Here is a 13602-nt window from a genome sequence, read left to right on the forward strand (position 1 = left end):
GCTCCCTGAGAGCGAAGGACACAGTCTGGAAAGCAGGAGGAGGAAGGCCCCGGGGCATCTGGGAACTCAGGAAGCAGATGAGAGAAGTGGAGAGCTGACCTGAAGGGGATGAGAGAAAGCGTTTTTAAACTATCCCTTTTCCTGAATAAAGGGCAAAAAACTATAGGGGGAAATGGCCTAAAACATCTTTTTAGTTCCTATTTTCTTTTTTCTTTCGCCTCGGGGCACATTCTTCTTTGTTATTTTGAGTCTCTCAACCAAGGCCTGAACATTCTCTTCAAGTGTTCCATTCTGAAGAAGCCAAGTAGCTTCTTTCCTACCCTGGTTTCCTTCCCCACCTCCACCCCATCAAACATGTCATTTTAACAGTTCAGGTGACCCCAAATGGCTTTTAGCTGGTTGATACTGCTTATGTGAATTCTAGCCCACTCAATTCTACAACAGTTATTAGCATTTTGAAGAAGCTTGCTGGATAAATCAAAGACTTCTTTATCTGACAGAATTTTTTGAGATGAGACTGAAAGACTTTCATATATACAAAATGTTGCACACTCAACAGGGGTGTATCATTAAGTCTGGTAGGTCATTGTGACTCAGCCAACGTAAAATTTCTATAGCTTATTATCTTCATCAAAAGGTGCCAACGCCAGGGCGCCTGGGGGGCTCAGTAGGTTGAGTGTCTGACTCTTGGTTTCAGCTCAGGTCATGATCTCAGGGTCAAGATATCGAGCCATGTTTGGGCTCTGTGCTGAGCCTGGAGTCTGCTTAAAACATTCTCTCTTTCTGGGGCACCTGGGTGACTCAGTCATTAACCGTCTGCCTTCGGCTCAGGTCGTAATCCCAGGGTCCTGGGATCGAGCCCCGCATCGGGTCCCTGCTCAGCTGGAGGCCTGCTTCTCCCTCTCCCACTCCCCCTGCTTGTGTTCCCTCTCTCGCTGTGTCTCTCCCTGTCAAATAAATAAATAAAATTAAAAAAAAAAAAAGATTCTCTCTCTCCTTCTCCCTCTGCCCCTTCCTGCTCACAATCTCTTTCTCTCTCTAGAAAAAAACAAAAGGGTGGAAAAAAGGTGTCAAGGTAATTCACTGGGGGAATCATATTTCCAACAAATGGTAGAAATGGTTGGGAATAGTTGAATAGCTATATACAGAGAAAGAAATCCTGGCACATACTTCACAGCACACACAAAACTAATTTCAAATGGATACATATCTAAATATAAGAGCTAAAGCTATAAAACCTCTAGAAGGAAATATTGGAGAAAATTTTATTAACCTTGTGTTTGGCAAAAATTTCTTAAATTCAACACAAAAAACCTGAAGTGTCAAAAACTGGACTTAGTAAAAATGTTTGCTGCTAAGACATTGTTATCAAAATGAACGTAAACACCCAGAAGACTGAAATATTTACAAAATCTATATGTAACAAAGACTGTGTATCTAAAATATATAAAGACCTCTTACAACTTAATGAGAAGAGAAACAACCAAATATAAATAGGCAAAATATTTGAACAGTCATGTCCCCCAAAAAGACATATGGATAATAAATAGCACACGAAAAGATGCTCAACATCATCAGTCACTGGGCAAATGCAAATGAAAAACCACAATGAGATACCAGGGCACACCTAGTAGTCTGAGCAAAAAATTGAGAAGACTGAATGTACCAAGTGTTAGTAAAGATTCGGGGGAAATGGAGCTCTCGTACACTACTTGTGGAAACATAAAATTGTTCAATCACTTTGGAAAACAAGTCTTTAAAAGTTAAATAGACACCAATGGCACAATCTAGAAACTCCATTCCTAGGTTTCTACTCAAGAGAAATAAGTGGCTATATTCATCAGAGTCTTGCGCAGGAGTGTTCAAAGCAGTTTTATTTGTAATATCTGAAAACCTGAACAACAAAAAAGTCCATCACATACTTGTATATCCACCACAGTGGAATACTACTTGGTAATAAAAAGGAACAGATCATTGAGACATTCGACAACTGGGCAGAATGTGAAAATAATTATGCTTAGTGAAAGAAGCTAGACAAATAGAGGATATACTGTATTGTTTACACTTACAGAGTTCTAGAAAACATAAACTACTCTATAGTGTCATAAAACGGACAAGTGGTTGCCTGGGCAAGGGGAGGGGTGGAGAGAGAGAAATAAATTTAAAAGGGTCATGAGGACATGTTGGGGATAATAGATATATTCATTATCTTGATTGTGGTAGTTTTACAGATGTGTATATATACATATTAACCTCACCAAACTGCACACTTTAAAACTGTACAGTTTATTTTACATCAACTATGTGTCAATAAAGCTTTAAAAATAACAGTTTAAAGATAAAGTAGTTTGGCCTCCATACTAAAGAGTGTGATTTTTCTCTGCAAGTACTTGAACACAGTCTTTGGAAAAGACATCCCATTTTATAGGATCGAACAATGTTATAAATGGTAAGTATTCCAAAATCATCTGGTCCAATCACTTCATTTTACATATTTGGTAGCCAAAATATATTTTACGTATTTGGAAGCAGAGAAACTGAATGGTTTTTCTAAGTTATCTGTCACCATGAGAACTACAGTCCCGTTCTGCTGGCTTAGGCTAGGATACCTTTCACACACTGCTGTAGTTTTTTGCTGTACTGTCCATAAGACCACATTTCCTAATATGAACAGTGACAAAACTGACAAGGAACAGACATTCCAAGAATGCTCCAAAAGTGTCTCTGCTTCTGCCATCTGTTCTTTAAGAACTGCGTGATAAGAAAAAATGTGCTGTCCTTTTATGTCTTATAAAATGTAAATTCTGAATACTTCTTTTTGTGTCAATATTTTACCCTTTTGCTTCAATTATGTAAAATGAATCTTTATCCACGGTTAACATATTTTCAGAAAGCTTGCTTGCCCAAATACTACTTTCTCATAAACTACTGTAGCAAAAGTTCAGACATGCAGAATTTACTGACAAAGTAATAGACTTTTTATTTTTTTAACATTGCCTGAATATAATGTTTTGCCAAAATTTGGATTTTTAAGTAGAGTGTTAAATCTCTAAATTGCCGGTTCAGGAGGGTGGATGAGTTCCTTGCTTGTCCCACACCAGTGTTACTAATTTTAATTTAAACTTTTCTATCTACTTGTTGTTGCCACAACCCATTAGTCTGTAGCAGATGATGCCTTTTTTCTACTCAACCACTCTCTTTCCCACTGTCTTTTTTTCTTACAGGTATGCTGGTCTGCTAGCACAGAGTTAGAAACTACCTTTCCCAGATGCCCTTATGTGGGTGCTGATGCAATCCTGGTGTGGAAGTCTTCTAGGGGCTTTGGAGTGGTTGGGTTGGGGATGGATAGATAATCTGCCCCTGAGTACTGCCTTTAGCATCTTTTGTGAAAAAAATAGATGCTAGACCATCTGCCTGAGGACAAAGTCAATGCCCAGGATAGCAGAGGAGAGAGATGGAAATTACCTGAGCCATTTAGGAATCCAGAGAGTGGGATGGAGAGCTTACATGGCCAAATGTAAACTCAAAGAGGGCAACACCAAGAGCTATAGAATATTCCCCAGCCCTTAAAACCTAATGGAGGTGGCCCTGCTGAATTATGAAACTGCTTTGGTTGGCGACTCCATTTTACCTCCCATTTTTCCCCTGTTCGAACCAGAATATCTGTAAACTATTAGCCTTTGTCTGTCCCATCATTTTATGTCGGAAGCAGATAACTGATTGCTTTAGTTTCACAGAACCACAGAGACAAAGAAATTGTGCCCTAGGGGTATGTGAAGGATTATACCAAGAATCTCATCTGCACCTGATTTAGAAGACAGATGATGAGATTTGGGACTTTTCAGCTGATGCTGTAAAAGAAAGAGAACTTTGGGGACCTTGAGATGGGATAAATGTAATTTGCATTTGGGAAGAATGTAAATTTGGGGGGGGGCAGGGAATGGACTGTGGTGCTCCAAATATGGCCACATCCTAATCCCCAGAACCTGAATATATGTGTGTTCTGTGGCAAAAAGGACTTTGCAGAGGTAATTAAGGTAATAAATCTTTAAATAGAGAGATTAGCCTGGATTATCTGGGTGGATCCAATCTAATCATACTAACCTTAAAAGCAGAGAAATTTCTCCAGTCGGAGGCAGAAAAATGCAGCAGAGAGTTGGAGATTCCAAGCCTGAGAAGGACTTAACAGTCCATTGCTGGCACTGAATATGGAGGGCAGGGGGCAGGGATCTCAGTCCTAGAACCCCAAGGAACAGAATTCTCCCAATTACCTGGATGAGCTTGAAAGTGAGTTCTTCCCAAAGCCCAGGCAGCTGGTGCACTGGTGTTGGTCTGTTGGGATCTTAAGTAGGGAATCCAGCTGAGCATACACCTTGATTTCCGACTTATAAAAATCACAAGATAATAAATTTGAGTTGTTTTGTGCTGCTTAAAACCAACCAACAAACGTGGAAAAGAAGAAACTCTTCAACTATTTTTGTTTGTTTCTTCAACTATTCTTTCAAATTAGATTGAATTCATGAAATCATCTCCAAGGGATCATTCTATTTGTCACGAGCTTTTGTTGGTTGAAAGTGGAGTTTATCATTTTCTTTTCTCCTTCCCCAGGAACCTATTCTGATCCACAGAGAAGAAATCACCTACAGTTTGGAAAACATAAGCCAGCAGTCATCCTAGTTGAGAGGCCATTTTTCCCACATATCACTGTATTCTTAACTTTAGATCTTTTCAGATGTCTTGGAATATTTATCTATAGGCTCATTTTGCATGTTTCTGTTTATGCTGAGTCTCTCCACCTTTCTCTGCTTTCCTTCAAGTGTCAGTTAGGTCAGGCTGGTGTAAGAAAATATCACAGCCTGGGTGGCTTAAACAGCCAACATTTACTTCTCACAGTTCTGGAGGCTGGGAAGTCCAAGTTCAAGGTAAGGTCCTGGTTGGTTTGGTTCCTACTAAGAGCTTTCTTCCTGTCTCGCAGACAGCCACCTTTCTGCGGTCTCTTACTGTCTCTTTTCTGTTAAATTAGTTTCTCTTTCCACATATCAAATACCATTGCTTCATCATTGCAGCTTCTCCGAATTCAAGTGTGCTTTTCAAAGCCATCCTGACCAGAAGACTCAAGATTCATAATTGCAAGTACACTCCACAACATTCCAAACACTTGAAATACACTTTCAAAGCTGGACGCTGAGTGTGTTTCAAGTTGCATCAAGTGAAAAATAGGATTTGCAATTTTTCCAATCAAAGCTGTAAACACGTTCTGAGAACAAATACAACTCAATTTTTCTTTATTTGTGTAACTTAATGGCATTCTTAACATTTCTACACTTTAGGAAACACCTGATGCAGTGTCTGGCATATAGTTTTTGAATAAAAAAAAAAATGGGTGCATGCTTTTGTTCCCTTGAATAACAGGTAAGAGAGTCCTAGTGACCATAACTGTTTCTCCACATTCCCTGGACTAATGACTGAGTAAATATCGAAAGAGCAGTTTCAATGGGTTCATCAAGTACTGCACTAACACTAGGCCCCGTATCATATAGGAATGCAAGTCTGAAACAAGTGGAAACAGTTATCATTAATGGCACCATCATATCATAAAGTTGCCAGAAACACCATCCCGAAGTGAAGCGTCTGCCAAATTCCTGCTTTAAAACATGGTGACTAATTACTGACCCAAACAACCGAATCTGCCTTGGAAACAAAATTCCCAAAGAGAGATTCATTTAACATCAAATCTCATTTAAATGACCTCTAATAGAAATAGCAGAGAAAACAGCAATTTACATATATTAAGGTAGCTGTTGAGGCCTGCAAAAATTGTAAACATCCTACTAGTTACCATTACAAAAGCATTCATTACCCCTATCTCTTATCTGGATGATGCAGCTTTGAAAGGAATTTCTGGCTGCTGGTTCTAGAAACATGATGTGGCAAAAATGAGCCCAAATGCTGCAAGGAAATGAGATGAGTGGACGTTTTCCTCCTTAAGGAAGTTGACTTACGAATTTCCAAAAGAAAAGGGAATTGAATGCTTTTTCTAACCTCTTAAAGAAAACCAGCGCTCGCCTAGCACAGTATGTTTACATGCAGGCTTTGACACATTACAGAACTTTTTGAGTTTAACTGGCACGACCTTAGAAAACACTCCTCGGACAGCACGTAAGGGTTTAGCAAATATTTATTTCTTTAGCATCTAAGTTGAACTAAATAGAAATTGTACATAGCAGTACAGGGAAAGGATGCAGTGCTGAGTGGCAGATCCATGTGACAGTCAGAGAGACGCACTGTCAACCGTCTTCGGACCTTACCACTGATGGTAAGTCTCAGAGGGCTTATAATCGGTGACAAGAAGTAAGAAAGCACATGCTGTTTTGGACCCGGGCAAATAAAAGGGAGCCAGAGAGGCAAGAACTCCCGCTCCCCCCAATATAGTTCTCTAGCTTATAACTAAGCCATTTAAACACAAACAGAACACATCCAATTGTAACGAAAGCCAAAATATAACGCTCTCTTCCCAAGAAAAAATAAACATACCAGCTTAAATAACACACTACAATCAAAACAGTGTTCATGGAAAGTCTATTATTTATAACTGAGTCAAAGGCAACAGTTGTTGGCCTGAAAAATGAGCACTGCTCTTGAAATAAGTAACTTGGATGCGATACTCTGCTGTAAGAACAAGAACACGGACTCCTTACTGTCGGCATCGCTGTGGCACTTTCTCCCGGGAGCTCAAATACCTACCCAATCCCAAGTGGTTTTCTTAATGTATCTGGCAGGCTAAAGACAACTCATTTTTAAGGACAACAGCTGCTGTGTTTGTTTCATGCTTAACACCAACACGCAGAACTATTATTGTATTTTACAAATTTTACAAATGTTCAGAGTCGCTCTGAAGATTTACAAAGACCTACACCCTATAGCAAATATTAAACACTCAATAAAAACATCCTAAGTGTGTAACTAATTTGGGGAAAGAAAAAAACTCTAAAATATATACAGAACTGCCATTTACGAAACAGGCAAAGACCTTCTGTTCCCTTTTTTTCCCCCCTAGAGCCCTCCTTAGTGTTTACTTCCACTTTAATCCCTGTTTCTCCAAGTTAATAGCTTTGCACTGAAATATTCAGCAATAAACACAAAGGAAAAAAATAGCAATGTAGAATGTTAGACACTGAAGAGACCTTACAATTCCTGAAGTAAAACCTCTTCAAGGTGTTAGCAAGGTGACCTCCTTGCTAACAAATCTACATCTCTAGCTCAGTAGGGGTGATGAAGAACTGAAAGAGGAGATGTACACTGTTTTGTATCAAGGCTCATTCTATTCCCAAGACCTCTTCCTTCACAGAGGATAACCCAGTGGAGGTCTGAAGAAGCAGGACACTGATCCTATACACAGGTGCCTCTTTGAATCTAGGATGGGTGTTATGGTTCTTTCTCAGCTTAATGTTTGTTCCTAGAGGGCACGATTTCTCTTCCCCAGGTCTATCTATGACTGGGGAAAATGTGGTGGGTCAGGGCAGACTCTTAATTCCTCCCTGTCTTGAAGGTAGCTAAGCTTGTGTCCTTCCTGAGTTCGAGAAAAAGAGGATAAATCTGGTCAATCCATTTGTGATTTTCTAAGCCTGGACATTTCTCAAAGGAGATCCTGAATTTGAATTCTGACAGAACAAAAGACAGGGAATACGTTTTATAGTATGTTTCAGATTCTCAAGGACAGAGCAACATGGGTTTTTTGTTGGTTTGTCTTTTGAGAGGACAATGCAGTTTATTTAAAGAACGTCGTGATGTGTGTGCGCATGAGCATTGCACCTGCACGCATGTTTGAGGGAGGGGGGAGAGAATGAGCAAATGGGAAAACGTGTTTATATATATATATATATATATATTTGAAAATCTAGTGCTCTCTCTAAATTGTGGACTTTTATCAGGCTTCTCTCAAAGTAGCATTTGAAAAATCTCACCCTCTTACTAGTCATCTCATTTTACTTGAACAGCTTCAAGGTATATTTAATTCTTAAGGCTTATATCATAGAAAAGTTATTCTCCTCAGTCTTATCTCTTCAGTTAGACAATATTTGAGTTCACAATTGACCTCACTATAATCATTGTTATCAACTGCTTGTGTATGTTATTAGGATTAAAATGGCAACAACGTATGTGCTATCTGCCTTACTTAAAAAAAAATCTGAATACAAGAGAAAAATCTCTTTCCCTTTTCTTGTTTAATGGCAGAATATTTTCAACAAATTGTGCTTTACTGACTTATCTGTTCGCTTTGAGTGTTTCAGACATAAGCTTTGCTAAAGACCCTGTGATCCGTGGTTATGGTTCTATTTCTCCACACTGGGCAGGATTTTACTGATATGATATATATGCTGTTTTCAGTTAATATTGGTGGGCAGCAATGACCTCCAGTGGATTCATGGGCAAATAGCAACTGGGTTTTACAGAGAATGTTAGTTTTCAAAATATTTCTACCCTTTAGACCTTTTGGAGCTTGGTGGCTTAACAATGAACTTTTAAACTTTTTAAAAACATTTATGTATTTCTTAATTTTCAAATGAAATTGCAAGCCATTATAAGTTATCAACACCTGAACTTTCTTAATTATATACCCTATAAGCCAATTTTGAAAACTGAAATATTTAAAGTTAACATTTAAATAACTATTCATAATTGTTTTCATGTGTAATTCACTTGCTTTTAATTTTTATTTAAATGAAAAGTATCAACAAAACTTCATATTTTAGAAAGGTAATCGCTAAATAAAAAGGAGAAGGAAAGACTTCAAGAAATAAGCGTTCTCAAAAATAAAAACTTTGATACTATTTAGAAAGGGAAAAGTGCTCTAGACATGGTAGTTAAATGAACTCATGAAACATATTTCTTATTTAACATAAAATAGGAAAATTTGACATCTGAGAGCAAACTGCTTTAACATTTTTAAAATAATAAACATATGTTTCTGGAGTATCTTTTATATTTCAGGGAAGAGTATTTAGAAGGCATAAAATTTAAGTTTCAATAGAGCTTCAGTGCTGTAATATCTTCATTTTTGGCTTGTGAGGTAATAAATTATTCATAAACACATTATCTCCATCTTAAAGCATGACATAAGCATTAAGACATTTTTATTTAAGGTTTTTTTTTCTGAAAATGGACAAGATGTATTAACGGAAACTGTTCAAATCTTTACTAGACAATCTGTAAAAAGAGAAAAAAGAAAATACACTTTTTCTACCGCAAGAGGGCAGCAAAAACTTTTTCAGTTAGACTTCTAACTACATCTTTTTTGGAGCTTTTTTTTTTTTTATTTTTAATAAGTTACCTTAACTTCATTCTTTATTCAGTGGAGTGAAATTGAAAGGACGTGTTTTCATCATGAAACATAACTATAGTGAATGGGGTTGAATGAATGTTTTATGAAGGGCACGAGCCTCAAGGTGACCACAGTTTTTCTTTCATGGTTTACAATAACTACAACACACCTGCTTCATAAAACACATAGCTTAGATACTAACACGAGAATTCTTAAAAAGTACAGACAGTTCATATGAGAACATTAAAGTATTTGATATTCTGTATATTTTACATCGTGGTGGAAAGGTAGAATTCGGAAAGATTAAAATATATATTTAATTTTTTCCATGCTTATTAGAATCTCTGCTTTTTCATCAATACTCCAAGAATCCCAAGTCTCCCAAGGGTAAAATAATAATTGCCAAGGAAAAGCAGCCAAGTACTCAAAACTACAGCTATGGTCACTTTTTGGTAAATAGAGTGGGAGGCCACTGAGGAATATACTTGTTTAGAAAAATTAGTTAATTTTACGAGATTTTTAACCAGTCAAATGAGTATGTAGAATAATTTATCATAATACCTTCACAGTCATTTCTGTGTTACAGAACTCTTTTAAGCAATATAAAGAAGTCAAATGGTTTCTCTTCGTTGTTGTTGTTGTTGTCTATTTGTTTTCGGTTCCAAACAGAAACTCTCCAGAAGCCAGTAGATGGTTTCACCCCATCAGGAGTCCAGTGCATGTCTGGGCAGGCGGTAGCGCTCAGCTTTCGGACGCAGCTTCTTTTCCTGTGGGTTGGCATATTTCCACTTGGAAGGCGACATTTTAAGCTTTTTTCTCTTCTTATCTGTGCACCAGACCTTTTCACAGTATTCTTCCACTCTCTGGAAGTTGCTATAACCAATCAGCTGCAAGAATTCCTTGTACCAGGGTTTTGCCCCATGTGGGATGCTACTCTGGGCAGGACAGGGCATCTTGTGAGGCCCGTCCTCTTCATAGTCTTTGTGAAACATTTCCTCTACTCTCTCCTCTTCCACTACCTCCAGGGTAATTTTACGGACGGTATGGACAAAACCGTGCTCTACTGTCTGGCAAAAATAGGTCCCAGCATCCATTTTGCGTACCCTGAGGAAGAGTAAACCGAGGTCCATCTTAACCACTCTGTCATCTGTCTTCACCTGCAAGAACAAGAAAATTAATGGCACTGGAGCATTATTCAGGAGAGAACACCAACCTAGAAACCCTTTCACTCTCTGTCTTGAGTCTCTTTAAATTTTTGTTATCTCATGATGAAATCCTGAGACTCATAGCTGCGTCTGAGAACAACCAAGCGAGAAGGACGAATTAAATCAGGTGTGTGTATGTTGAACTTACTTGCATTTGAGATCACTTCATATTGATGATTTTAGGGTCATTTCACATCAATATTGTTAAGAGCAGAGTGAGAGAGGTTTCTCCCTAATGATTTCAATTAATCATTAGAACAAACCATCTAGTTCAGTATAACACTCAAAATTAGAGTGAAGTGAAGATCTGTCAAGTTTATTTAACTTTTTCTTAGCAGACAGCACAAATGCCATTTCTCACACTATTAGTTCAGGGGTTCTTACTCCTTCCAGATCACAAAGACCAGTGTCTCTATAAGGACGTCTGTTAAGAGATCTGGGATACCTTCACTCTCTTTCCTTATGAACAAAGAAACAAAAATTCACCCATTCATTAATGAAGTGAGCATTCCTTATATTTCTACAAGGCTTTCTACTTAACAGAGAATTAAAAATAAGCCAGAAAAATCCATAATCTGCTCTGAAGAATCTCACGCTCCAGTAAATATTAGGATTGCACATAACTTCAGTGCTCAAATATCTTTTTACGTTTGTGACATAATAAATTATGCACACGACTTCTCTAAATAAATACAATTGAAGGTAAGAAGAGCACAATAAGGCTGTTGAAAAATACAGCTCATATGAGAAACAGTGAGTCTATGATTCGACATGGACAAAGCTAGATTCAAACACGGGCACCACTGTCTACTAATTGTGAGATCTAGGGCATTTACATATATTCTTTGCCTTAGTTTTCTTCGTAAAAATGGAGCTAAGCCTACTGTCACTTGAACGACTGTTTTGAAATTTAAACAAAATAACCTAAGTGAGAACACTTTGTACAGCACACCAGTACTCACCTCCTCTCCCTTTCCTATATATAGTCCCCCACCTCAAAACAAACCGGGAGGTGTTTTCAGGGGCCCAGCACCATACCATGGTGCTATGAAGCTGATTCCCACTATCCTGGCTAACTTGACCCTTGAGAACACAAAACGAAAACAATATTCACCTTTGCCAATATACAAGGGGCAGACTAACCACCACAACCACTCTGGCAGTAAAGGCCATTGAGACAAGCATGTTTTGGTCCCAGGGGCAGGTCCTGGCCAGGCCTGCTGCGTTCAGCTCTCCTGAGCCTGCATCAGATCCAGCGTGTCTGAAGTTACAGTGTGCACTACACACGAGTGTATATGATGGTATAATTTGTGAATCATGTGGCAAAACAGCATCAGCGGTGTGGTCAGAGACTGCGTCTCACAGAGGCACGTTAAGATAAATTCTGAGGCTCTCAGAGGGTTTTTTTTTTTCCCTTTCTTTTTTTGCCAGCCATATAAGGTAAAGTAATTACTCAGCCGCTCCAGAGTGACATAGCTGGATGACGGGGCTCCGTGAGTCCTTGCCAGGGGCTTCCCTTGACTTGGCAGGACCATGTCCAGGTAGGCAGAATGCTAGCGCCATGAACTCAGGAAGTTCTCTCGTGAGAAAGCGGGAAGAGCCGTCCACCAAAACCACCGTTGCTACATCAAACCACCGCTTATCTGTTGACAGGTTTTGCTGAGGAGGTATCGTGGACACCTGCCCCAGGCAGCAACTCAAGTGACTTGGTTCATGCTCACCACTACTTTCTCCATAAACTTATCACATGCCTTGGATGATTCTGACTCTGAGGCTCAGCCTCCATTGTTTTTAAACTTGTGGCTCCATGTGACACAGAGGGACCCACCTTCTTACACATTTTTTTTTCTTTCCCTGTCTGGTACACGCCATTTTACTGTCCTGGTTCTCTCCTTGGTTCCTCCTTGGTCTCTTCTGTAGATTTCTCCTTCCCTCTAGGGCACGATCCTCCATCCTTCCTTGATCTCATGTTTTATTTGCATTCATTTGGTAACTCGTCTATTTCCTCATTTCAGTGAGCTTCCCTAAGACAGTGTGTCTTACACAGAGATCATGCATTGTTTTGAGTTTCCTGTTAATTACAGAACACTGACCGAAACTTACATGAGCCTTCATTATTTACAACCCAGTGTCTCTCCTTGCAAACTGCACTCCCCGCTTTACTAATTCCTTATTCCTGACAATTACATTATTCTTCTTCTAGTCCCTCTATCCTCATGTGTTGTTCTACTTCTTTCTCATGATTACGCCCTCATATCTACTACATCACACATTCCCATCAACGTTTCTTCTGTGGTGATGGTGGGAAACAGTCATTCCATTTCACTATTTTTCCACAGCGTTAGATTCTCATACTTTGTGACTGATTCTTCGACCTTGCCTCATGGTAGACTCCTCCCGAATCTTCCTTTTTTCTCTATCTGCCATTAGGCCCAGCTTGATTCTGTTTCACGACCCAAGGTGTTGTACCTGTCTGGAGGGACTTCCCTACTGCTGGTTCCATATTGGAAAAGGCTGAATTAAAACGGGTCTTTCTCACACCCCTGTAAGAGTGTCCTCCTTCCCTTATTACCATATCATGTCACCTGTTAACCTTTGTCAACTGAGCGTGCAACATTACCTGCAAAAAATTACAAGTCCTTCAAATAATTTTCTTTTGACTGATAACCTTTCCCCCTTTCTTTCAACAAACAAGTACTATTTTACTCTGCTTCTAATTTCATTCCTTTTGTCATGCTCCTTACCCATATTCTATTGCTTGCCCAAGCAGGTAAGAATTGTTCAGTTAACCAGATCCTGCCTTTCTAAATCCATATCCCCAGAGAGCTTACTGTAGTGCTTCTCAGAGGGCTGGTGGAATAGGTACATTTCTGGATGGAGATCAATGAGTATTCTGTAAAGAGTTCTTAGATTACTGTATTTAATTTTCATGATAATCATGTAAGTTAGTAAACTATATTTGGGCTCATGGGGAGGATCAACTACATCGTTAGTATTGGTGTTTATCATAGACTCTGAACCATTTTCAAAGCTTTAACGGTTTCCAGCTGCTATGAACAAAGATGAATGTAATAT

The 13602-nt window shown here is 38.9% G+C and overlaps 1 protein-coding gene across 1 annotated transcript in view; it reads right to left on the bottom strand.

Annotated features, from left to right (window-relative positions):
• Nucleotides 1–9946: 9946 nt before the first annotated feature.
• Nucleotides 9947–13602, bottom strand: part of SEMA3E (semaphorin 3E) — a 243878-nt gene continuing 240222 nt past the window's right edge. Inside the window, exon 17 of the mRNA XM_021689557.2 lies at nt 9947–10479. Coding sequence (XP_021545232.2) covers nt 10027–10479 — 453 coding nt within the window. The 3' untranslated portion in view covers nt 9947–10026. The remainder of the gene's footprint in view (nt 10480–13602) is intronic.

Source organism: Neomonachus schauinslandi, chromosome 12 (genome assembly GCF_002201575.2).
Source record: "Neomonachus schauinslandi chromosome 12, ASM220157v2, whole genome shotgun sequence".
NCBI classification, from domain to species: Eukaryota; Metazoa; Chordata; class Mammalia; order Carnivora; family Phocidae; genus Neomonachus; species Neomonachus schauinslandi.